Below are 26,616 nucleotides of genomic sequence, written 5' to 3'. Positions count from 1 at the left end.
AGAATGCAAAGCATGCATAGTGATTAGAATGACTTCTAAGGTCTTGTGCCTTCCCTCATGAAGCCGTGGATGATTAAAATTAGGATTTCTCCCTTCTAGTCCCATTGCTGAGATAACGGCTGCTATAAAGGGAGTCACAAAAGATCAGTTTCAGTACTATAAAAGTTTTACTTAAGGAAAGTTCAGAAAACATCCAAGATTTCTAAAAGATTTAGTAGCACAAAAATCTTTAGAACTTATTACACCTAAGAGAATGCAAATTTTTGTAACTAACTATGTTTGATCTAAAGATGGTTAAGTCAATTTCATCAAAAGGAGATTTTGAAAAAAAAATTCGGGGCCGGGGAATGGAAATTTCACAAAAAAAGCTAAATACATATAATGCTAAATAAATAAATAAAACAATTCGTTCCTTGCTTGATACTGCAGGAGTTGAGCTCACGTGTGGTGCTCAAGCTCAGAGTTCCTGGTTTAATCAGAAGTATGCTAAAGGCAAAGAATTCTCAGTAAAAGGTCCTCAACCCTGGAAATTGCTTCCCTTGTTGGTTTGTCAAAGCCCACATTTGCTAACTATCAGGTCATACTGTGAAATCCCCATACAGAACTGCTCGCAGGATCAGGGCCTATTCTCTTGTTTTAAAAGTTTCCAAGGAGGGAGCAGAAACAATACCTTAGGCGACTAGTCGCACAACACACATAGCGAACAGGTCCCATAGCACTCTAAAGTGCTTTACAATACTATATACACAGCCACTAAACAGCAATTAGTTTAGATTCACCACACATGAGGCAGATAAGTATGATCAGCCCCATTTTACTGAGAGGTTATGTGACAATCTCTCACAGAGCCAGTCTCCTGCCTCCCAGGCCTGTGCCTGAACAATGAGACAAAAGTGCCATGGGCTCTTTCACGTTTATAGAGACAGAACCTTCTAAGGACACCTCTGAAAGCCCCACACAAGTAAATTACATGACACTTAGGGCCAGCCTACACTAGAAAATGTCACTCAGGGTGTGAAAAATCCACGCCCCTGAGTGATGCAGTTAGCCGACCTAAGACCCTAGGTAGGGAGCACTAAGCTGATGGAATAATTCTTTCTTCAGCCGCCATAACAACTGCCTCTCAGAGAGGTGGATTACCTCTCCTGTCAGCAAAGCTAGTATCTATATTGAAGCACTACAGTTCTTCAATATAGAACACTACAGTGGTGCCCTCGACGTATCTGCTTTCCAAAGAATGAAAACACGGTGAAGTGATCCTTACACATTTGAACTTGTGGTGCAAGTGAGTTTAAATGGGGCAAAATTCAGTCCTCCTATAAGCTGGCACAGCTCCACTGGTTCTGAAGCTACAACCGTTCTGAGTGGCAGTGATGCCAAAAAGCTGCTGTATGTACTAATTTGATTTGATGAAGCCCTGCGGTGAGTGCTTCAGCAGTTGATTATATCCTGTATAAAAGAGAATTTCCTCTCACTTGGTCCAGAATAACTGTCTTGGAACTTCTTTGAGCATCCCGCTGCTCTCACGTTACGAGAGAGGATGAAGAGGAGAAACTAAACAGTTGCCTTTAATACTTGTTCTTTCCAGGATATAAACAATCCCAGGCTGGGGACCTGCTCCTGCATTCCTCGCACACCCTATATCCCCATTAAAGTCAATGGAACACACCCCAGAGATGTGGGATTTACTGGACCCTTGGCAATCTTGCAGCATACCTCCAGCTATCTGTGTTGCCTTCCCTGGAATGCTTAGTCTCTCCTGAAATTGTTAAGATGAATTGAGCAAAACTGGCTACAGTAAACTCCAGATAGAGTTCTATTGTTCAAAACAGGGCTGTCAACCACCATGGCCCTGTGCCAGATCCATTTATGTGACCTGTATAGCATTATATATATATATAGCTTCTTCAGAACTCAAGCTTCAATTTAAAAAAAAAAAAAATACCTGCACAGTTCCTAGCTCTCATGTTTGCAAAGGCAACCTCTCAAACTTGAGTGAGACCTGAGTGTGAAATGATGCAGTGTGTTGTCTTCCTGAGTCTGCAATCAGTCTGAAAAGATGTTTCTGAGAGTGTGTACAAGTCGGAGGATCCTTTAAATGTCACCATTAACTATTTTATTGCTGGTCATTTTAACACTTGGGATAGCGAAGGGGGAAGCAGTACAATGGTGCACAAAATGGAGAGGGGGGCTGAATCGGGAATTGATGCAAAGAAGAAAATGCAGATGAATGAAAGGATAAGAGGCACAGACATGGAATAGGTACAAGAACAGGGATGGATGAGAAACCAAGGGAAGACTGAGTGCTGATCTTAAAGGGCACTATTATCCCTGTGGGTAATGCTAAATGTGACAATGAGGCACTGAACAAATAACAAATAATGATAATGGCTTAGTTACTACGTAAAGCTTTATTCCACCCTAGATCTTTGTACAAATTGCCCATACAGAGCAGTGGGAGATCTGCCGTGGACCGAAGATTTATGGACCATAAGTAAAAATGGAATTTGGCTCTCTCTCCAGAATGAGTTTGACAAACCTCATTTAAAATAAGGGTTTTGTAATTATAGTAAAATGCACACGGGATCTACTTTGGGAGATTATTTTATCTGCTGTGGCAGCGTGGGCAGAACCCTTCTGCAAGAATTCCTGCATCTTCTTTTCTTGGAGCATTCTCATCAGAACGTATGAGAACCTAAGACTCTCTTTGCAAAAAGTACATCACTTTACATTTCTCCAAGTTGAATGTCATATGCTAAAGTTAAGTTTTCTACAACAAAACCAGCTTGAGGGAGTATAAATTGGCAGCATTGCTGGCAATCGTAGCAGAGAAGCCAAGGAATGAATGGGCATTGAGAATCAATTACAGTGCATTGTTACCACAAAGGGATGGCCCTTTTGAGGGCAGAGTTGAGTTACATTGGCAGAGCAGTGCTGGGAAGCTGGAGTTACAGTGTGCCATGCCATGGTCTCCAGAGCTGTCAAGATGGCAGTTTTCATGAGCACTTAAAATTGCTGTAGGGATCAGGAGGCAGAAGAAAAAATCATTAAGACAGCAAGCACAGAATGGAAAGAGGTCCTGAAAATAATGAGCCTCTCACCAGAGTGAAATCACAGTAACTAAGGCTTTCTTATTATTATTATTTTAAAATGTTCATCTGCTGGAATAATCAAGCTATACATATGTGGAACAACTTCAGTCTGAAGCCAGTATGACCCATGGAGAAGGAGATCTTTTAAAGTTCTCTGAAACAGAAGGTGCCGGATTCACCAGTGCGATCTAGATAATTTGTGCCACTCCAGTGATGCAAAACAGCTGCAAACCTGGCTTAACAGATCAGTTAAACTGGAGTAGTGCAAAGCACCAGGAGGTTGCTTGTAAATCTGGCCCCTAAAGGCTGGAAGTACCTAACTACTTAAGAAGCTTTCTATTGTATGAGATATTTTCATGCATAAGAAAGACACTAGATACTATCAGCTTCTTCTTCTCAAAGTTAAACTTTTTGATTGATGATTATGATAATATACAAAATGAGACAGGTCAATAAGGGGCTAAAGGCATGAATATTCATAACCACAGACAAAGCTACAGAAAAAGTATTATTGTTAGAGCCAAATTACAGGCCTGAACCTGCAAACGCTCATGTACATGAATAACTTTATCATGTGAGTATTGCCACTGTCCAGTCAGTAAGAGTGCAATCCTGGTGCCACTGAAGTCAATGGGAGTTTTGTTGTTGACTTCAATGGGGTGAGGATTTCACCAAGACCTTCTAAGGAAGGAACTAATCTTGCATTCTACTTGGTATGCAGGGAAACTTCCTACTACTCAGGACACACGCATTGCATTTAGACTGCATCAGCGGGCCTGAAATTATTTAAGAAAAATATTCCACTGTCAAACAGATACAATGAAACTGCTCCAGCCTCTCCTGTTTACTGGTGGGCTGTGTATTTTCTCAAGCTGTATAACTAACTGAGCTATAGAGTGAATCAATTACCTGAATGCAACTCTAAGATGAAGAACAGCCCAAATGACAGTTCTCAATATCTCTACCTGTATGCAGCTATTTATCTCTATTATTATTTTTAATAATTATTACTATTTGCTAAACCCAACAGCTCGCTTAGCTCTGGATGGAGCCAATCCAGTGAGATGCTTTGGTTTAGTTGTCCCCAAAGGCAAGAATATTTTGCTGATATTTAGTCTAATTGTTAGTTTACTGTCTTTCACCCCAGCACTCACTGTTAATATCCTTCTAGGAAGTCCTGAGTTCTGATTTCAGCCCTGCCAGTGTTTCCCACTTTGGGCTTCAGCAGATTGCTAAGATCGATTTTTTCATATCTGGATCTCTGAAGTTAGGCACCAAAATAAGTGGCCTGATTTTCAGAGGTGCTGAGCTGTTGAAGTCACTGGGAGGTGGGGATTCTCAGAACCTTTGAAAATCAGACCACTTATTTAAGTGCCTAATTTTAGGTACCCCAGTTTGAAAAATCCAGCCTTTGCATGGTCAATTTTCCCATGTATATAATGGGGATGATTTACCTACCTCCCTGAGGTACTCAGGGTTAGTTAATGCTGTTACAGAGTTTTGAATGGCTAAAGCTCTATATAATAAAAGCACTATTATTATGGTAATAATAAATAAGGTATTATTATTATGACCATCCCATGTGATATAGTGCTAAATGACTTTACATTTAAATATTGCTCATAATTCCTAATAGAGTGTATATTTTTGATTCTTCAGCTTTGTAAGTAGGATTACATATTTGTGTGCAATAAACACACAGTATGGATTTCATGACTATGCACATTATACAACACTGAAAGTTATCTGCTCAACTGAGATTTTAAAAGCCACAGTCATACTAATTTTACAATGTCATGGCGGTCTCCTCTACACCAGAATCAAGTTGTAAAGAGGTATTTCCTAAGAAGGGTACTGTAATAGTTTATGCTTCCACAACCCAATCTTTTCAGTTAGATGATATTCAATGCAGAATGGAAACACCATTATCCTTATTCCTTATGATTTAATCATAGCATGATTCTGAGGGTGGATCAAAGTTAAATGACCAATTCCCTTTTTATATTTTCATATGATGAAATGTAACTGGCCCAAAGGAAAAGGATGATGAAAAACTAGAAATTCTATTTACAGTCATAAAAAGGAACAACGTAAGTATGGAAATTTGAAAGCTATTACTAAGTATCCAAAAATGCAAACTTAATCCTTAACACCATGCAAACAACTGCTGAAATAAACTCATTCCTTCCACATTTCCACCATAGCATGGGCTAGTAAATGACTTTAAAGAATAGCCCTGCTTTGGCAGTGGTTCAGGGCAAATGGGCCAGGTGCTTCCTACAAGTATACAAGTGGTGCCTGACCAGATGAGTGTCTTGATTCAGTATGACATTGCAAGTGAGGGTTAGTAACCAAGTGTGCCATACACAGAAAGAACAAGGATGAAAATAACAAGATCTGGTGGCCACTCCGTATGGTACATACACATCACAATGGTCTGGCTCATCCCTTTCACTTCTTGTCTGCTCTGTGTAGTAGGGAGTTGGATATGGTGGAAGAGGAGGGAGATAACCTCTTGTACAGGTTCAGGATGGACATTCCAGCATGGAAAGAGACACAGGCATGCCTGTGAGAGAAGCAGATAAAGGGGATAGCGAGGCCAGAATCATTGGTGAGTGTAGAGGAGTGGGAGGTAGGGCACAAAAGGAGACCAAGTCAGAGATGTAGGCTAAGTCTGGCCTTGAACACAAAGACTGTGAATGTGAGGCTCAGGCAATGGGAAGCTACTACAATGACTCAACATGGCTGAGGGGATGGCATAGGAAAACTGATTTCAGCAGCAGCATTTTGGATGGACAGGCATGAGAAGGTGGGGCAGGGTACTAGGGAAGAGACCCAAGAAAAGAAGATTGCAGCAGTCATGGTGGGAGAGGATATGGGTGTGGACAAACAATTTGGCAGTCAGGACAGAAAGGAAGGGGCAGGTTTTAGAGAAGTGACCCCACTTGGCCACCAGTTATGGGTTTGGGAGAAAGGGAGGATGGTAAAGTTATGAATTGCACTGGAGGACTGAGGTAGGGAGGAAGGTTTGGGCTGAAATATTAGTAGGTCAGTTTTGGCTATGTTGAATCTGAAATGGCAACAACTCATTCAGCGTGAGGTGTCAGACACAGTTAGAGATAGGAGCCTGAAGACCAGCAGATAAGTCCAGAGTGGGGAAGTACATTTGACAGTAATTGGTGTACTTACTGTAAGCTCTTTGGGGGCAAGGATAATCTTTTTGTTCTGTGTTTGTACAGCACCAAGCGCAATGGGTTTGTGGCCCATGACTGGGGTGCCTGCCTGCTACCCCATACCAATAATAATAATCGTCATCATCATGATCATCATCACTGCAGTAGTGGAGACCATGCAAATAGAAGTCATTTATGAATAAAGTGTAGCGGCATTATCCCTCCCAAAGCTACCCAGTATGTCCTGGGTGTTTGGATCTTATTCCCCACCCTGCCTGCTCCCTGCCTCCTTAGGATAATCTGCGGGGGTGGGGGTTGTCCCTGTCCCTTGCAAAAGACACAGAAGAGGAGGGAAATCCTCCTTGATTAAAGTCAAGTTACAAGCTGTTCCCAAGTGTACCTCAAGTTAAGCTGGTTCATCTACAACTCTCACCCTTTCTGATGACTTTCCCTCTGAGTCTTATATATGAGATACTGTCTATTCTTTGGGTCTCTAGGTTTAGGAATAACGAAATACCACTTTTTCTTCCAAGAAGCTGTCTTCAAATCCCAAATCTCTACATACAATGACGCCACAACCTCTCTCAGGCTGTAAGCCAACACTCCTTCCCTCAGCTGTGTGCAGCCTTCCTCTGATTTCATGTGGACCCAGCAGCAAAATGAGGACAGGCACATGCATGGAATTAAGCAGGAGGCCCCAACTTTTATTAAACTTTGACACAAGGGAGAGGTGTGACCTGCCCATCACCCATACTCTCCTGTACCAGGCATTTAACTGGTTCCAGGAGCAAAAAAAGAGGCTCCACATACCCCCACTCCAGGTTGAATGCTGGTGAATGCTAGCCAATCAGCAGCCCTCCCCACCAGCTGGCCAACGGGTGTCAGAGATGCTCAGGAGGAGGAGCTACCTACTGTCCGTAAGTGAGTGAGTGTCTCCCTCCCTCGCTGCTGGGCCCGTTCCCCTTCACTGCCGTCCGCATCAAGTTCCCCCACCCATTGGGGCAGGTAGGTGGCATTTGTCCTTCTCAGTTTAAACACCAACAGAAACCAAGACTTGCATCCTGGTGGCCTTTCACTGACAGCCCCCACCTCCCAAGTCCATACCTGAGAGTGTCCCAGAGCTGTAGCGATCCATTCTGTCACACTGCCAGCTGAATCTGTGCGAATTACGCATTTCTCGAACAGATAATTTACAACTAAAATCCAGACAGTATTTTTGAATAACGTATTTATAAAAACAGGAAGGTCTCTTAAAATAAATGCATTCCAGAGCACCTCCCTATTAATTAAATGTGTTTTGTAAGTTATTTATATAGCGATCTGAGCCTCACTTTTGTCCTGTCAACCCTATGTGGCTATTATAGATGTTATGGCACTTTTAATGGGAATATAGCAGCGTTTCTTAGTCAAAATTTCTCTTCCTACTGTTGTGAGGCTTGTTAGTTGCCTCTTAGAACTGGGTACTAATTAAGGAAAATGTAAAATAATGTTTAATTCTTTTAGTTATTATAACGTTATTATGTGTTTCCATAGGGATATAATTTATCCCTTCAAGATGAAAGGTTCTCTATGAACTAATTTTATTGTCGTTCAACATTACTGCTGGCATGGTGCTATTCTATAATACAGAGTACAGTAGAGTAGCCTAACAGAAAGGAAGAATGATGCAATGAGTAGGCACTTGCGTGGGACCCAGGAGATGCAGGTTCAGTTCTCTGCTCTACCACATGTGGCCTGAATGACCTTTTGCAAGTTGCTTATTTTCTCTTTGCTCAGTTCACCATACATAAAAAGGGGATAATATCTACCCCACAGGGGACTAGTGAGGATAAATGCATTAGATATTGTGAGGTATTATAGAAATGGAGCCACAAAAATACAATAGATATGCTGCACATTGCAGTCAGTCACTGTATTTCTTTTTTGGTTAACACAGACCAAACTACTGAAATACGAGTTCGCAGTATCATTTAGAATGGTATTTTTTCTAGCCAGCGTTGCTTGAAGAATTTACCTTTATTTTGTTTGTCATGTGACTCTGTGAGGAACTGAGAAATGCGATCAGAAGGAATAGCAAAGGAAATTCCAGCAGTAACCTTTAAAGTGTTTATTCCAATCACTTCACCATCCTGTGGAAAGAAGACAGCCAATGAAATTGTCTGTAAAGGACTACAAGGTTAATCCCACTGCCTAAGGCCTTTACTTTTAAAAAAAGTAAACTGAGGTCAGTTACTCACAATCTGGAGAAGTAGAGCAATGATTTACTGGGGAAGCTATTCTTTCCTATTATCATTGTTTTCATGGGTTTTGAGAAAGGTACCCAAAAGATGGTAGTGGTGATACAATAAATAATGATAAAATTATTCTTCACTTTGAATCAAATTGTTTTTCTTTACTTGTCTTCTAGGGACACATTTTCAGACCTTCACGTGTAAGTTCTATGGGCCAAAAATGTGCACTTGCCCATTTTCCAAGCAAAAAATGGGCATTTGTACGCACGTCAGATACATGTCTTTCTGCACATACAGTTAGGCGTGCAATTTCCAGATTTGCATTAGCAAAGGGAGAGTTTACAGCCACACTGGACATATATAGATGTTTTTCACAGGCATAACTTATATGCCATTATCTGACAATTTAGCCATTAGTGATTTTTTCTTGAAGACCTGTCACTTTAATGATGTAAGATTTGTGTATGTGTATAATATATTGGACATTCCATCTTCACTGAGAACATAAGAGATAAGTACGCCAGTTCTGTAAAGGAAAAAAAAATCAATCCGTTCTTACCAAATTAACCAGAGGTCCTCCTGAGTTTCCATACTGTAAATATAATGGCAGAATATGTTAAATTGTTATTTTACGTCAGGAAAGGAAAATCGCACTTCAGATTGTGTTATTTATTAGCACCTGAGAGTGAGCTAGGCACTGCACTGAAGGACACAATCCCTACCATAAAGAACTGAGAATCAAAGGGCCTGATTCTGCAAAGGAATCCAAGTGATGAATCCTTAGGATTATATTTGCTTCTTTGCAGGATCAGGTTCTAAACTGGGGTTAATATTAGGGGAAATGTTAAAGAAAGTCTCTAAAGTGTAAAACCATATTTTTATTCTCCCAGGTATTGTTACAAAAGAGTTGGAAAACATTTAATCCATGTTTAGCAAATTACATCTCAGTACAATTTAATAAACCAATATTTTTTTAATAAAACCTAGACCTGTCAATCAGCAGATTGGGTTGTGATACTGTCAGCTACTTTCCCCAAGGAGCAAAAAGAACGTGGCCAACATTAATTAAACCTCACTGCATCTCCTTGTGAGGTAGGTAAGGAGACACAGGGGTTGCTTTACTAATCATAGATATGCAGCTAGCTCTGGGGGGAAATGTGGCAACTGTTTAACTAAGCAGTTTTGAGTTTTCCCAGCATCTGAAGACTTTCAAGGAAAAATCCCCAAAAGCAGAGAGCTGCAGGAAATGGGAGGTGTAGAGGTCACTTGCCTATCTACTTGTTGGTTGCACAAATTTGTTTTTGAGTTGGGCCAAGTTTTTGGGCCAGTTTATCAAAGAGCCAAGAGCAGCAACCTACCAGTCAAAATAAACAAGCAATGGATGAATAATAGCAATACGAGCCATCTAAGAGTTTACCTGTTGATTGCACTGGGCAAAGCACTGTTTATTCTCAGAAAAATAAAACATAAATCTACTTTGATTTTTATTAATTTCATGGTATATCTTTTTCAAGTAATCATTTGTAACAGATCTGAATTATTTCTGACTGTGGAAAACTGAGCCATGAAAGCAGCTTTTTCAGATACAATACCCTGAATCATGCAAAAGCTTTCACAATAACAGAGAACCAGAGAACCTTTCACTTGCTGTCCTATGCCAGAATAATTTGATGGTAAAAAACCCATATGTACATATACAATATAGTTCAGTTTATTACAGTATTGCCCATTCCCTCTTTGGTCTCTCCTCTCACAAGGCAGCTACGCATTCTTGCTGAAGTGTCTTGGCTGAGCAACAGGAATGCTTTTGAATAGAGCAACTATCAGACTCTGCCTAGGCTCAGGAGGAATGAGTTAGTTAACTAAGCTTACTGCTTCCCCAGGCCAGAGATCATCTTCATACCCCATGTTGTCTGTTGGAAGAACAACTCAAAATGTCGCTTTTTCCTGTCTTTTCTTTCCTTCCCTACTCTCGGGCTTAAATTCAGCCACAGCTGTCCAGAGCAGAGCTCCAGTAAATATTTTCAGACCCCGTGGAGTTTTCATAGCATGCTTGGGGGGGTGGCAGTGGGGGGCTCTGGGAAATATTCTATGAGAATTTAAGCCCTGCCTACTATAATATCACCTTTGCCCTTGTATTATGTGTTGAACTGGATCAGAAGCTGCCTGTGTCGGAACTGGATCAGAAGCTTTTGGGGGCAGAGATGAAGTCAAGAAAATCCTGTTCTAATCCTGGCTCTGCCACCAACTTGCTGTTTGCCCCTTCAAATAAAATCTTTAAAGTGCCTCAGAGATTTAGAAGTTAATGGGACTTAGGCTGCTAAATTTCACCCTGAACCTCTTCCCAGTGTATAAACCAGATTCTTTGATACAACCACCTCAAAAGGGTGTTGTGAGAAATAATGAATATTTACAAAGGGCTTTGCACATGTAAATGGCTAAATACTATTAATTTACTCTGCTGAGTACATTGTCTGAATGTAGTGAATACATATTTCTGAGAATATTTTTGTTTTAAAGTTTTGGCAGACTTCAGCTGTCATCTCCCCTTAAATTCACTAGAAGTTGCATGCAAGTATCTCAGGGCATAATTTAGTCTTTTTCCATCATCCCTTGTAGCCCCTCATATGTCTGGTCAGCACGTAACACAATGGGGCCTCAATCCTGATTGGAGTCTCAGGCTGTTACAGTGATTTAGGATTAGATTCTCATTTGGACTATATGGCAGAACAAGAGTAAGAACTTCTCCTTAAGTCCCTGTGGGATCCCTGAACCTTAAAACTGGGCACACACAGATAAGTAGATCTACTCACCCGTTTATTCTTTCCCTGGGTAGAGAAAAAATGGAGCTTTGGCACAGTAGTAGCCAAGCCAGTGCAGACAGGAGCATGATAATTCACTGCTGATCTATACCAGCTGTATGTCATTGCACATATGCTCCCTGGAATAAGGCAGAAATGTGGGGGGGGATTGCAACCTCAAGGGGTGCTTCTCATTCATAATACCTCCCAGGACTATTGCTAGGGTGGGGCATCTTATGCACCTTCTCTTCCTCAGGTCAGAGTCTAACCCACAGACACAGAATAATCTATCTGTCATGCATGAAGAGGGCATAATTTATTTTATAGGAAGTCCCTTTTATTCAGTGGAATTCATCTAACAGGGCAGTTATTCCCTGCAGCACCAGTGGAATTTCAAGGTTCCAGGACTATAAATCTGGTGACTTTCTGAACTCCTCACCTACCCAATACTTACGTTGATAATGGCATCTGTCTGAATGTAATCCATATCCGAGTCCCTCAGGCCTAGCTCCTTTCCATCTCGCTGAGCAGTGCTGACAATCCCTGTTGTCACAGTGTTCTGCAAGGCAAAAGGGCTCCCAATAGCCACAACGAACTCCCCAGGACGCAGATCGGCCGAGTGGCCCAGTAATAATACGGGTAGTTTTTTCTTTTAAAATAAAAACAGGAAGAAAACAGAATTACTGTCAGTTTATGGCTGGTTACTCAAAATGAAATGTAAGGCCCAAACCCTAGCTACAGACCAGAAGGATATGCTGCCACCTATGTCCAGCGGAAGAGCAATTCTGCCATCGGAAGTCAGGATATCACAGCTCAGGCCAGCTCAATGCGCTGCAGGTCGCTGCTTCCTGCTACTGTCTTCAGAAGAAAAGGGCTCAGTCCTCATGGAGCTGCCTTGCAATCATTGTAGATGGCAGAATCAGCCCCAACAGGATTCTGGGACAAACTCATGCATTTTCCATGGGATGACCCTTGTCATGATGTGCAACCCACCACAAGCCAGATTCTGCCATCCTTACTTACATTGTGCAGTATCTTACTGCCTACGTAGCACCACTGAAATCAACGGAATTATTTGCGGAGTACGGTATCACCTAGTGTGAGTAAAGGTGGGAGAGCCTGGCTACATGTAAGCAATGAGTAACTGCTGGGGGACTCTTGTGTACTATGGCAGGTTCCCCTCTGTACAACCACATCATATAGTCTGCTCTCAGCAGGCTGGCTCTTCCCCTTTGACCAATGTTCCCCTCTTGTGCACCCCACCCTCATGCAGGATGGAGCCTTTAATTACAAGTATTAAACTGTCCCAATAAAGCAGATGATTTTTGAGAGAGAGGATGTTCACTTCAGATATCCCCATACTCTCCCAACATCAAAAGGACTTTTTTCTTCAAACACAGTCACACTCATGTCTTCAGTTATGTTTTCCAATATGCAGAATCTGCATCTTTCTTTTAACCAGTGCTTCCATACCAGAAACAGTGAAATAATTTATGAACAAGACGTGAAATTTTCCAGACCTACAGCTGCAGTCCATTCCTTACATTTCATCTACAATTTATATTAGGCTTCACATTGACTAGCAAATACTAGTGAATGAGATATATAGTATTCCCAGGCAACAATCAAAATAAGTTTCCATGAGACAATTTGGTCAATTTCTGCCCAATGATAGAACCATTTCTGGTCTAAATACTGGAAGAACCATACTTTCGTTAACGATCACTGTGATGCTCCACGAATAGTAATATTCCACATTTTGAGCCAGATCTTCAGTGATATAACTCAGAGCACTGCATTGAAATCACTGGTTCTGGGCCTTTGATTTGACTATATATTTAGTCATTGAAATGGGAACCTTCTCTTTTTCCCTTTTTTATCTGCCCTGTATCATATTAACAAGATCTGCTAATAAACAATTCCTTGGAAAGCTGTTTGCTTATTTTGCAGTCTCTCTCGCTGTTAATTCCTGATTGGAGCAAAGAAATGTGAACACGATGACTTGCTCTTAAAAATATATTAGGTTCATTTGCACTGTGAAATTTGCATTACATTAATAATGAACAATTCCACACATGTTTCGAAAGAGATTCTTAAGAATATGTTCCAACAAACAAGGCTGTGCCTAAAACACAACTGAGCTGAGGCTACCAGTCTGATTCGTTTAACCTCTTAGATTACTTACTTTAGGATGAATCTTTATTGTTGCTATATCAGACTTCTTGTCAATGTCTTTGATTGTTGCTTCATAGGTATCTCCAGTCTGCAGCTGCACTTTTAACTGTTGTCGCCCTGATATAGCATTGCTGCTTGACACCACGTGGGCATTGGTTACAATTAAACCCGAGTCTGACATTATAAACCCAGATCCACTGGACAAGGGGACATTTCGGCCAAAGAGAGGATGTCTGTACCAGAAACAAACAACAATATCTCATACATTAAACAGCTTGTGGGGAATAATAATATTATTATTTAACAAGGCTTATTACAGTTTGTAGCAGCTCATACATATAGATCATCTGTCACTCTGAAGAATCCCAAAGCACTTTATCATTGATGTTAGATCTGGTAAAAAAAATACTGAATTTTAAAACGTTGACAAAAAAAAAATTTGCACAAAAACGTGGATCCATTGTTAGACCAGCTCGAATGAATGTCATGCCAGGGATTCTCAAATGTGGGATTGTGGAGCACTTTCCTAGCAGTTTGCAAAGAGCTGGAAGGTCACATGGTCCTTTTGCGCCTTTGTTTTCAGCTACTTTTACAGGTATCTGAGTTTTCATTGCAAAGAAGGCGCCTGGATGCCAGTAAAGGTAGCTGGAATACAGGGAAAGGATCAGCCCGTCTGACTCCACTCATCACTGCTGCTACGTGAGAGGAAAATGAAGGCAGGAAACAAGAGCTTCCACCACCAGAGGGAGCTAAGAGTGGGACTGGCGCCTCTGGTAGGAGTGGGGAACCAGGGAACAAGGGGGAAAGGCCCAGGCAGCAAGGCAGCTTGTGCAAAAAAGAGGAGGAAATGGCAGCAGGTACTCATGGATAGGAGACTGGAGCAGGGGGCACAAAAGCCTGTTCAGGGGAAGGCAGGGGTTGAGAAGGGGAAAGAAGAGATAGAAAAGGGAGACAAAATTAAGAGAACAAGCAAATGGTGTGATTTAGAAAACTGAAGAAACACTTACTGCACTGAAGACAGTTACAGATACATTAAAGATTTTTCTAAGTATGACTCTTCCTGGTAAGCAATTGTTGCCATTGCTTCAGGTGTTTTATGCAAATAGGAATGGAGATGGTTCCAGTGATAGCAAATGGGAGGGGAGCTGGTCTAGGAATCTGTCTCCCTGGTAAGATGCAGTCCAGGCTGTGAAATTATTTGAAGCCCATGGTACATACAGCAACACTGAAGTGCAGCCAGCTCTGGGCTCAATCAGTGCCTAGTACATCGCACATCACTGAGGGATGAGGAGTTAATCAGATTTGAGTTTTTACAAGGACTCGGGGGCAAATGTTTTCTTTTCTGGAAAGGAGAAAGGATTTATAATATATACACAGAGAGAGCAAACAGGTCTTGGGTTTTAGAGTTTTTGCAAATGACCGAACACTGTAAACTATTAATAGATTCATAGATGTTACAGGCAGCATAATTTAGTCGGACCTCCTGCATACCACAGATCATAGAAGTTCACCAAATGATTCCTGCATCAAGCCTGTAACTTCTCTTGGAGCTGCAGCAGATCTTGTGGAAAGACATCCAAACTTAATTTAAGTCTTCAAGTGATGGAGAAACCCCCAGACCCCTAGGTAAACTGTTCCAATGGTTCATTACCTTACCTGTTAAAAATGCACCTTGCTTCTCATCTGAATTTATCAAGCTTCAGCTTCCATCCATTGGCTCTTATCATGCCTTTGTCAAATAGATTCAAGAGTCCTCTCCTATCAGATATTTTTTCCCCCACTTAGGTACTTATAGTGCCTGATCAGCTTGCCTCTTAACCTTCTCTTGGATAAAGTAAATACAGTGATGTTCTTTAGGCTCTCACTGTAAGCAGCCTTTTTCCAGCTTAGCTTTTTGTGTACGTTTTTTTTCACTGGAATGGTTCATATTTTACGTTCTGTCCAAATCAAGATTGAATGAATCTCAAAAACAAATATGATAGCTTCATTTTATTCCATATAATCCAAAGGTTGTGAGGATAGTTAATGTTTGTACAGTACTGTGAAGATGTTAAGAGGTACTATTAGTAGTATCATTTATTATCCATTTGCACTACCACTTAAAACCAGGATTCCTTCCTACATGCAAGCGTAGCTGAATTAACACTGGACAGATCCTGCTCCAGGGTGGTTGAGATATCATTTGAAAAAACACGCCTGCAAGACTTTGGTTTTGTTTATCTTTGTCTGGCCATGGGAGATTGCTGGTTTCTAAGAAAACTTTACCAGTTACAGGCTTCTGCTAGAGCACTAGTCCGCTACTGGCAGCACAATCATGTGTTGGCATGCTTCTAAACAATGCAGTTAGAACACACACACACACACACACACAGTCAAAAAAAGTTACCTCAGGAAAAGTTCAATGTGAACAACTGCAGGTGCAATCTTTTCCACCACATCTGCAATGAAGTTAAACTTGTATCTTGGGCTGTTGGGCTGTTGGTGACCTATACTAGCAGAAAAAATGGGTATGTTAATAAGAAAATACCCTTTGTACCAATCACATCAGATAAATTTGTCTATAGTTCACAAGGGGACATTTTCCAGCCAGACAGGGGAAAGGCATATAAGCCATTAAGAGACTTTTAAAAATTGCTTGTGTTTTGTTTTGTCCTGAGAAAAGGGCAAGGCCATTTGGCTAAGAACTTCCTAGATTAACTGGAACTCACAAGATGTAGTGATGGCCTTGTCTGGCTGTTTTTTTTTTTCACAACTAGTCATAATTGTTATTTAAAATTTCTACTGCATTAGCACCTAGAGATCTTAACCAAGTCAGGACCCCACTATGCTAGGCACTATAAAGTACCGCAAATGACAGTCCTTGCCCCAAAAGCTTATGTGTGAACTCACTGTGAAAATATCAAATGAAAGCAGATCTACCAAAATCCTTATGATCTGTTATTATAATTCAGTAATAAGTTTGACAGTATTATGAAAAGAAACATGAATAAAATATGAAATTCTATAAAAGGAAGAATAGCTCTGAGATAAACACCACAGCCACCAGGCTTTCAGTATTATTACTGACACTGAAGTTTGGAAACATCTGTACTGCTACATTTTAATTAATCATGTTTATTATGAGTGTCTAGGGAGAAAGGGGCTCCATTGTGCTAAGCACTGTACAAACATAATAGTAGAAGATAGTCTTGCCCCAAAGAAATTACAGGAAGCTTAAAAGACATGGACAATTGTTTCTCAGCACTTTTATAATAAACTCTGTTGCAAATGTTTTGCAATGGCAAATAGTACATTTCTCAAATTTCCTAGCATAGTAGAAGCTGTTTGTAAACAACTTGAATTGTACACTCCCATAATGACTAAGACTCCAGTCCTGCAAAGGGAAGTGTTTATGCAGAGCCTTATGCTGGCGGGGAGTACCAATGACTTCAATGGCATTCCACGCGAATGAATCTCATTGGAGGTTCAGGATCTAAGTCAGCAGGAATATGCACAAGAATAGGAATAAAGTTTGAGCTGATTTTCTTCACAGAACAGCAGGAGGAGATCACACGTTACACCTGTAACCAAAATTGTGACTAGTTTCCCACCCAGCAAAACCATGGTGGAGTCTAAACAGGTAATAGAAATCAATACAATAAGGCATTCCCCACTGGAACACAGTATAGTCATTTCAGGGTAAATGTAAACTTTGTACTTAAACCGATAAAGAGTTAATCTTGTTTGTAACACTGTCAGAAAATCAAACTCAGCTTTCTTTTACATCTTCAGCTACCCCAATTGTTGTCATATGTACACAGCGTAGTGATTTAAAATAAACTCTGAGAGTACCGGATTGCTCAGAGGATTTGTAATGAGACACAGCTCTTTTCATCTCTAGGTTAGTTCAGATCTGGTGCAATGGCTGCAGTTCCATGTCTTATGGGAAGGAACTAGTGGGCTCAGTACACATCATAAAACTTACTCCATCACAGCTGGTACCTAAGGGACTCTTGCAGGATGTGGATTGAATGAGAATGGAACACAGCCTATTCGCTCACTGTTAGAACAGAAGTAAGGCCCATTCTGTTTAGGTCTGATCTTTTATGCCTCCTCCTCAGTCCCTGCACTGAGCTCAGCTCAGGCTCAAGGTTGAATTGCTCAAGGTTGAATTGGCTCCATAATATGTTCAGTTTATGTAGTGTTTCAGGGAAAAAAATGCTATATGAATGGAAGAGACTACTGAAATGTATTAGACTTTTCTTAGCCTAGCCAATGTAACAAGCAAGAGGCACAGATAAAGCACTTCTCTGCATAATCTGCATTGTTTTCTTTCTGCAGCTGCTTACCTAACTTTTAAAGAAGGAGAGAGAGACAGACCCAGAAGGAGAGTAAGAATAAGAGTAGGGAGACTAAGAGGTTGGGGGGAAGGGAGTCAGAAACAAAGGAAAAATAGAGAGAGAGGCTGACACAGAGGAGGAAGAAGAAGGAGAGACACGGGGCTGGGGGAAGAGGGATAGGAGAAGGAATCAGTAATAATTTAAAACATTTTCCTATATTTTGATATTCTATCTGGTTCTTAGTTCAAAGATTATCGTGGGCACCAAAGTTTAATGGTGAGCTCTAGAGGTGATCCAGAGAATTACAGCCCAGTTAGCCTTATATCTGTGCCTGATAAATTGATTGAAATAATCTTTAGAAACAGAATAATAAGACAACTGGAAGATCACGGTATGATATGGTCTAACCAGTAAGGATTTTGCAAAAGGACATCATGTCTCACTAATCTATTAGAAGTCTTTGAACGTGTCAATAAACTAGTGGATAAAGGAGAACCAGTTGACATAATTTATTTAGACTTCCAAAAGGCCTTTGACAAGGTCTCTCATTAGAAGGAACTAAAGAAGCTAAGTAGTCATGGGGTGAGAGTCGAAGTATTGTCGTAGACCAAAAACGTCTCAGAGACCGGAAACAAAGAGAGGACTCAAGGGTCAGTTTTCATCCTGGCAAAATGTGAACAATGGGGTGCCTCAGTTATCAGGTCTAGTGCTGTTTAATATTTGTGTTAATGAACTGGAAAGGCAGCTGATTAGTGAAGTAGCAAAATTTGCAGATGACACCAAGTTATTTACTGAAGTCCAAAGAGAAGACTAGGAGGCATCATGGGGATCTAAACAAGGTAGGTGAATGGGCAACACAATGGCTAATGAAGTTCATTGTTGACAAATGCAAAATAATGCACCAGTGGAGGAAAAAATGAAACCATTCATACACCTCACAGGGTTTTAAATTAACTGTAACAACTCAGGAAAGGGAGCTCCTATTGCCAGCTCAATGAAGGCCTTGACTCACTGTGCAGCCTGCAGCCAAGAAAACAAACAGGATGTTAGGATGTATAGGGAAGGGGATGGAAAATAAAATGGAAGCTGTTATAGTGCCATTATATAAATTGGTGGCATTCGCGCCTGAATGTCTGTGTGCAGGGCTGGTCACCCCTCCTCAAAAAGTCTAGGGCAGAATTAAAGGGAGTTCAGAAAAGAGTGACGGAAAAGATGAGGGACATGGAAAAGCTTTAATTTGAAGAGAGACTAAGTGGGCTGGGACTGTTTACCTTAGAAAGGAGACAAAGAAGAGATAACATGATAAAATAATTAATGGTAGAGAGCTGGTAGATCAGGAGCTTCTGTTCTTTTTGTCTTGTGACACAAGAACCAGGAGCCCTCATTAGGTTACATACTCCTCATTAGGTTACAACTCAGCTCACTCCTGATGGCTTGGGTAAAATGACTTGGATTTTTAGTGCAACGTGAGTTTTGTATGGAGTGGATACAATTGTAACACGAATACCAGTGAAGTGTTCCAAGGAAAGAAACCTCTCACAGATTAAACCAACTGAAAGACAATTGGGCATTTCTCCATAGAACTCCCATAGTAGTAACAATCAGCTGTGGTTTTTCTTTTGTTGGAGCAGGATTTGCTTTTTAGTGGAAACCACACTTAATTCAGCAAGCTAAATTTATATGATTGTGTAAATAGATGGAATGACTTGGCAGAGTTAGATGCAACCTTTTATTTTTATGTTCATTCTCATGCACTCTGAATAATCTCTCTAACTGACCGTATAGACTTGCTCCAGTACCTTGTTTGAAGGGGATACTGCAAACAGGGATCACATAGGTCAGTCAGCTATAAGCAGTGTATACTGCTGTTTATTTTATGTACTGCTACATGGGATTCATTTGACTTTCAAATCACAGGCAATTTGCTTGACTCTGTAGTACATTTCATTTTGTTCTAATGAAATCTACTTATAAGAGTTTAAATACTTACATGCAAGTTCAATATTTGGGGTTGGGAAGGAATTTTCCTCCAGGGCAGATTGGAAGAGGCCCTGGAGGTTTTTTGCCTTCCTCTGTAGCATGGGGCACGGGTCACTTGCTGGAGGATTCTCTGCTCCTTGAAGTTTTTAAACCACGATTTGAGGACTTCAGTAGCTCAGACATAGGTAATAGGTTTTTCGCAGGAGTGGGTGGGTGAAATTCTGTGGCCTGCGTTGTGCAGGAGGTCAGACTAGATGATCATAATGGTCATCTTCTGACCTCAGTATCTATGAATCTATGAATACATGCCCTGACATGACATAATACTATTATCACATCTTCCTATAGGTTCTTTGAAAGGCTGATGGCCAGATCCTCAGCTGGTGTAAACTGCCACAAAACTATAGTAATCTAATGATAAATGTGTCCCTGTAGGCCATATCTCTACTGATGAAAATCAACATGGCTCCATTTAAAACAATAGAACTGCACCAATTCACCCTTTGTGTCTGTGCCTAGGATCCTGTGTGCAGCATTTCCCTAGCCACCAGAAGCAGCCACAGCAGCAGAGTGAATCTCGCAAACAATGGATCAGTTACACATGGCTGCTCCTATTGGACCACTAAGGAAGCATTATGGATGGCAGCAGCTTTCCAGGTGTGATCTACGGCAGTGATGCTCAAACTGGGGAGGTTTCAGAGTAGCAGCCGTGTTAGTCTGTATCCGCAAAAAGAAAAGGAGTACTTGTGGCACCTTAGAGACTAACAAATTTATTTGAGCATAAGCTTTCGTGAGCTACAGCTCACTTCATCGGATGCATTCAGTGGAAAATACAGTGGGGAGATTTATATACACAGAGAACATGAAACAATGGATGTTACCATACACAATGTAACGAGAGTGATCAGGTAAGGTGAGCTATTACCAGCAGGAGAGCCGGGGGGAAAAAACCTTTTGTAGTGATAATCAAGGTGGGCAATTTCCAGCAGTTGATGGTACCCGCATGGCCCCATAGTATGCCAACATTTTTATGGCTGACTTAGAACAACGCTTCCTCAGCTCTCATCCCCTAATGCCCCTACACTACTTGCGCTACATTGATGACATCTTCATCATCTGGACCCATGGAAAAGAAGCCCTTGAGAAATTCCACCATGATTTCAACAATTTCCATCCCACCATCAACCTCAGCCTGGACCAGTCCACACAAGAGATCCACTTCCTGGACACTACGGTGCTAATAAGCGATGGTCACATAAACACCACCCTATACCGGAAACCTACTGACCACTTTGCCGACCTCCATGCCTCCAGCTTTCATCTAGACCACATCACACGATCCATTGTCTACAGCCAAGCTCTATGATACAACCGCATTTGCGCCAACCCCTCAGACAGAGACAAACACCTACAAGATCTCTATCAAGCATTCTTACAAACTACAATACCCACCTGCTGAAGTGAAGAAACAGATTGACAGAGCCGGAAGAGTACGCAGAAGTTACCTACTACAGGACAGGCCCAACAAAAAAAATAACAGAACGCCACTAGCCATCACCTTCAGCACCCAACTAAAACCTCTCCAGTGCATCATCAAGGATCTACGACCTATCCTGAAGGACGATCCATCACTCTCACAGATCTTGGGAGACAGGCCAGTCCTTGCCTACAGACAGCCCCCCAACCTGAAGCAAATATTCACCAGCAACCACACAACAGAACCACTAACCCAGAAACCTATCCTTGCAACAAAGCCTGTTGCCAACTGTGTCCACATATCTATTCAGGGGACACCATCATAGGGCCTAATCTCTTTGGGGGCATGAAGACACTTTATTAATTTCACTTTTCACAGCAGACTTACTAGCACCACATCGCCACCCTTGCTTCTGTGCTGCTTCTGGTGGCGGCGCGGCCTTCAGAGACACCCAGCTCTGAAGGCCGTGGTGCTGCCAGCAGCAGCGCAGAGGTAAGGGTGGCGATGGGGTGCTAGTAAGTCTGCTGTGAAAAGTGCTATTAACAAATACCACTATTCACATTGCCATACAAGTGGTTAATTTGTTTTCATTTGAATTTTTTTTTTTAAATCTACATTTGCAGTTTGTAATCCTCTGTGTTTACTACTTCCTAATAACTTTTAGCTGGTCTTATAAATTTAGTAATAAAAATTATTTTTTCATTCCTTCTGCCAACTTGCAAAAAACTCAACAGTTTCAGATTAAAAATAATGGGGGGGGAGAGGTATGACAAATTCCGACAAATTCCGTGCATGGTAAGTGGGGGCACGACTGGAAAAGTTTGTACACCACTGATCTAGGGGAGGAGGGAAAGAAAAACTGAAGAGGAGGAAGGAACATATGGTAGGAGAGGAAGGGAAGAAGACAAAGCTGGGGGTAATAAGGGAAAGTCACACAAACAGAGAGGGGACTGACAAAATTAGGTGGGCCAGTCCTGTACCAATGAGCACCACCTAGCCTGGAAACAACTTTTCCCCTCTTTCCCTGGCCAGCAGATATTAGAAGCACTGCAGACAGTATACTCCAGGATGATTCAGAGCCTGACTCTAGTGACTCCCTTGTGACTGGCTGGAGAAGCAAAATTTATAACTTTGTAGAAGTGTTTCATACTAATTAGCAGCAGAAGACTGCGTCCAGGCCTTGGATGCCGGGAACATAGTGCATGTACGCAGGATCACGTACTGAGAGAGCTTGATCTGGACCAGCTGGAATGACAGATTCCAAAATGTAACTTATTAATATTAGATACAAACAACTGATGGTGAGTTTATACTTTTGTCTCTTCCTTCAATAAAATAAAGTGGGGGAGAGAGAGAGAGAGTGTTTGTGTGGCAGAAATAAGTGGAAATGGGGAGTGAGATATTGGGTATTTCTACGCTGTAATTAAACACCCACGGATGGCCTGTGTCAGCTGACTTGGGCTCACGGGGCTCAGGCTGTGGGGCTATAAAATTGCAGTGTAGACATTGGGGCTCAGACGGGAGCCCAAGCTCTGCGACCCCACAAGAGGGAAGAGTCCCAGAACCCAGGCTCCAGCCCCATGCTGAAATGTCTACACCACAGTTTTACAGTTCCGTAGCACCAGCCCCATGAGCCAAGTCGGCTGACGCGGGCCAGCCGCGGGGGTTTAATTGCAGTGTAGACATAGCCATTAAATCTAAAATGGAGGAAGGGGAAATCTAGAGTAAAAAGAGGGTACAGGATACAGAATAAATAGACTTAGTTCATTTTAAAGTAAATGGTCATACCCCCTGAGAAGTCAATGGAAATTTATACTAGCAGAGGATCTAGCCTATTAGTAAGAGTGAGAGCAAAATGAGGCTCATTACCTTTCTGGAGGTAATACATTATATTAAAATAGGCCATTTTGTGCTTAGTAAGAATTTGTGGTTGTGACGCACTCTATATGATTTTATAAAAATATGCTAATGAGTGTGAATATAATGTAACCGGAATATGTTTCATTCAAAAGGTCTCTTGTAAGATATCATTACAAAGCTTATAATCTACTGAGTGTGGTCATCCTATTTGTATAAATGTATGATTCTTGTATCTGAAACTAGAAATATGAAATATAACTCTGAGGGCCTATTGTAATTATGCAAAATGTGGGCCACTAATGGTGGTTGGGAACCTTGATGGTGCCCATCAGCCAGGACAATTGACTGTGGATGGCTGCTGTAGGTCAGGCTGCGAGGAATGAAGGCTTGGAGTCTCACAGGAAATGTGACCATGTCACCTGGTACTGAAATCCATCTTAAACTTGGTGCTTTTCCATTTTGGGGCGGAGTGGGGGACCCAGAGAGACAAAGGATTTCCACCTTGTGTCAAAGCCATATAAGGGAGTGGAACAGAACAAAGAGGGCAGCCATCATGCAAAATCCCCTAGCTACCACCTGAGCTGGAACAAAGGCTGTACCAGGGGAAAGGATTGTGCCCAGACTAGAAAGGTGTTCGGTGTGTGAAAGAAACTTATTGAAACATCTGTAAGGGTGAGATTTTACCTGTATTCAGTTTTTATTACTGTACTAGACTTAGACTTGCCTGTTTTATTTTATTTTGCTTGGTGATTCACTTTGTTCTGTCTGTTACCACTTAGAACCATTTAAATCCTACTTTTTCTATTTAATAAAATCACTTTTTACTTATTAATTAATCCAGAATATGTATTAATACGGGGGGGGGGACGACAGATGTGCATCTCTCTCTATCAGTGTTATAGAAGGCGAACAATTTATGAGTTTACCCTGTATATGCTTTTTCCAGAGTAAAATGGATTTATTTAGGGTGTAGAACCCATTAGGAGTTGAGCATCTGAGTGTTAAAGAGAGGCAGACTTCTGTAAACTGCTTTCAGTTAAGCCTACAGCTGTTAGGGGACATGGTTCAGACCTGGGTCTGGGTTTGCAGCAAGCTAGTGGGTCTGGCTCAAACCAGGCAAGACACTGAAGTCCTAAGCTGACTGGGCAGGAGAGCAGGAGCAGAAGTAGCCTTGGCACATCAGGTGGCAGCTCCCAGGGGGTTTCTGTGATCCAACCCGTCACAGTGGTCTTCACATTTTTTCTTAAATTCAGGTTCAGAATTTATTTAAAGTCTAAAATTGAAGAGATTTGTGTGTTTAGCTGTATTATTAAGGCTTATGGAGGACTGCAAACTGACAGAAGTGATCACTGGAGGAAAGCATTGTCCCTGTTGTGCTTGGATTTGCTCATGGAAAGAAATGAAAAAGAAATAAAAAGATTATGTGTCTGCTTAAAAAACAGAAACATCTGCTGGAACCATAGGATCCCCAGCAGCTTTTCTGATGAATTAAGATTAAGTTGCATAGCTGTGCATTGACCATAAAGTCTTGGTCAATATAAGACTATGTCATGTTTCAGGCAACATATTATTATAATGGATGTCTAACATGCACAGATGAAAACGGCATGATGAACAGCAACTATCATAATGCCACTAAATAAAGCCATGGTACACCCACTTCTGGAATACTGCATGCAGTTCTGGTCGACCCATCTCAAAAAAGATATATTAGAAAAGAATTGGAAAAAGTACAGAGGAGGGCAACAAAGATGATTTGGGGTATGGAACAGCATCCATATGAAGAGAGATTAAAAACACTTGGATTGTTCATCTTAGAAAAGAGACGACTAAGGGGCGATACAATAGAAGTCTTTAAAATGATGAGTGGTGTGGAGAAAAGTGAATAAGGAAGTGTAATTTACCGCTTCACATAACACAAGAACCAGGAGTCACCCAATGAAATAAATAGGGAGCAGGTTTAAAAGAAACACAAGGAAGTACTTCTACACACAACACACAGCCAACCTGTGGAACTCCTTGCCAGAGCATGTTGTGAAGGCCAGGAGTATAAGTAGGTTCAAAAAAGAGTTAAATACGTTCATGGAGGATAGGTCCAGCAATGGCTATTAGCTGAGATGTCAGGGACACAACCCCATGTTCTGGGTGTCCCTAAACCTCTGACTGCCAAAAGCTGGGATTGGAAAACAGGGGATCAATCACTCAGTAGTTTCCCTGTTCTGTTCATTCCCTCTGAAACATCTGGCACCAGCCAGTGTCAAAAGACTACTGGGCTATGTGAACCATTAGTCTGACCCAATATGGCCATTCTTATGTTCTTATAACAAACACTGAAATGGGATTTCTCAGTCTTTAGCTGAGGTAACAAAGGCAGGATGGAGATGGATTGAAAGATACCTTCCAGTTGAGGACAGTTTGCTGCCTAGCTAGATTCAGAAGGAGAGAGCTTCACTTTGCCTTTCTGCCTGATCTTTTTTCGCAAGCAATAAAAGCAATATGAAATCATCAAAATGTCCCTTTCCTCTTAGATGTTCTGTACTAGAACAAGAAAATATCAAATTCTAAATGTCCTTTTGGTCACTAAATAATATTTTCCCTTCTCACCCACAAGAGCTCAAAGCAAATGTTTTAAAACAGTCCCAGACTAAACAAAACCAGTCCAAAAAAAAAAAAAAAAGTGGCCTAGACTTAGAGTTTGTGTTTCCAGTTGACACCTTGCAATGGGCTGCCCTAACTAAAATATACAGTCATAGGCTGCTTGGGGGCTCTTATGACAGCAATACAAATAAAAGACTCCAGTATTTCTCTCACTTAGCCTTATTCCTCAAAAATTTAAAGTAATTATATACCAAGTTGTAGCCTCAAGATTACTCACATGTACAAACAGTTGGTAAACCTCAATGTCGCAGGCAGAGCTGTGCTGGATAGATTTGTAGTCACATATTTTCTGATTCTCTTTTCAAGAATTTAAACATTGTGGTCAACTCATCTTTTAGGGTCTGATCCTGCAGACTGAATCACACAGTTAACTTCATGCCATGTGTAGTCTTTGACTTCAGCAGGACTGTTCATGGCATAAAGTTCCTCTGTGCATAAATCTTTGCAGGATTAATGCCATAAAGCCTGATCCATAGCTGATTGAAGTCAAAGGGACTCTTTCCATCAACTTCAATAGTCTTTAGATCAAGCCCCTGAAGAGCTACTTACCCCCATAAGTAACTTTTGAAATATTACATATTATAATTAAATATATACGATAAATATGTGTGTGCATGGATATGCAGTATACTGAGCACATACACTATTCTGAAATATAACAGATTTAGGAATAGTAATTCCACTTGCACAGTGTATTAGTTATTTTTTCTGATTTTCGTACCTGGATTTTTATTGCTAAATGTATTTATATGACGAGAAGATTTCCAAGACTTCACCTGTTCCTTTCTACTGTTCTCCAGATCATAGAAATCTATTTATATATAAATTTACATATATATCAGGGTTGTTC

The 26,616-nt window shown here is 41.1% G+C and overlaps 1 protein-coding gene across 1 annotated transcript in view; it reads right to left on the bottom strand.

The window, feature by feature from the left end:
- The window catches only part of HTRA3 (HtrA serine peptidase 3), a 40,411-nt gene that overhangs the window by 5,914 nt on the left and 7,881 nt on the right, over nt 1-26,616 (bottom strand). Inside the window, exons 2-6 of the mRNA XM_084626441.1 lie at nt 15,859-15,958; nt 13,483-13,705; nt 11,752-11,946; nt 9,056-9,088; nt 8,280-8,394 (exon numbers count right to left, since the gene is read on the bottom strand). Of these exons, the coding sequence (XP_084482567.1) occupies nt 8,280-8,394; nt 9,056-9,088; nt 11,752-11,946; nt 13,483-13,705; nt 15,859-15,958 (666 nt within the window). The remainder of the gene's footprint in view (nt 1-8,279; nt 8,395-9,055; nt 9,089-11,751; nt 11,947-13,482; nt 13,706-15,858; nt 15,959-26,616) is intronic.

Source organism: Lepidochelys olivacea (assembly GCF_965140295.1).
Source record: "Lepidochelys olivacea isolate rLepOli2 genome assembly, chromosome: 4".
Classification (NCBI taxonomy): Eukaryota; Metazoa; Chordata; order Testudines; family Cheloniidae; genus Lepidochelys; species Lepidochelys olivacea.
This window is presented reverse-complemented; position numbering and strand designations above follow the sequence as displayed.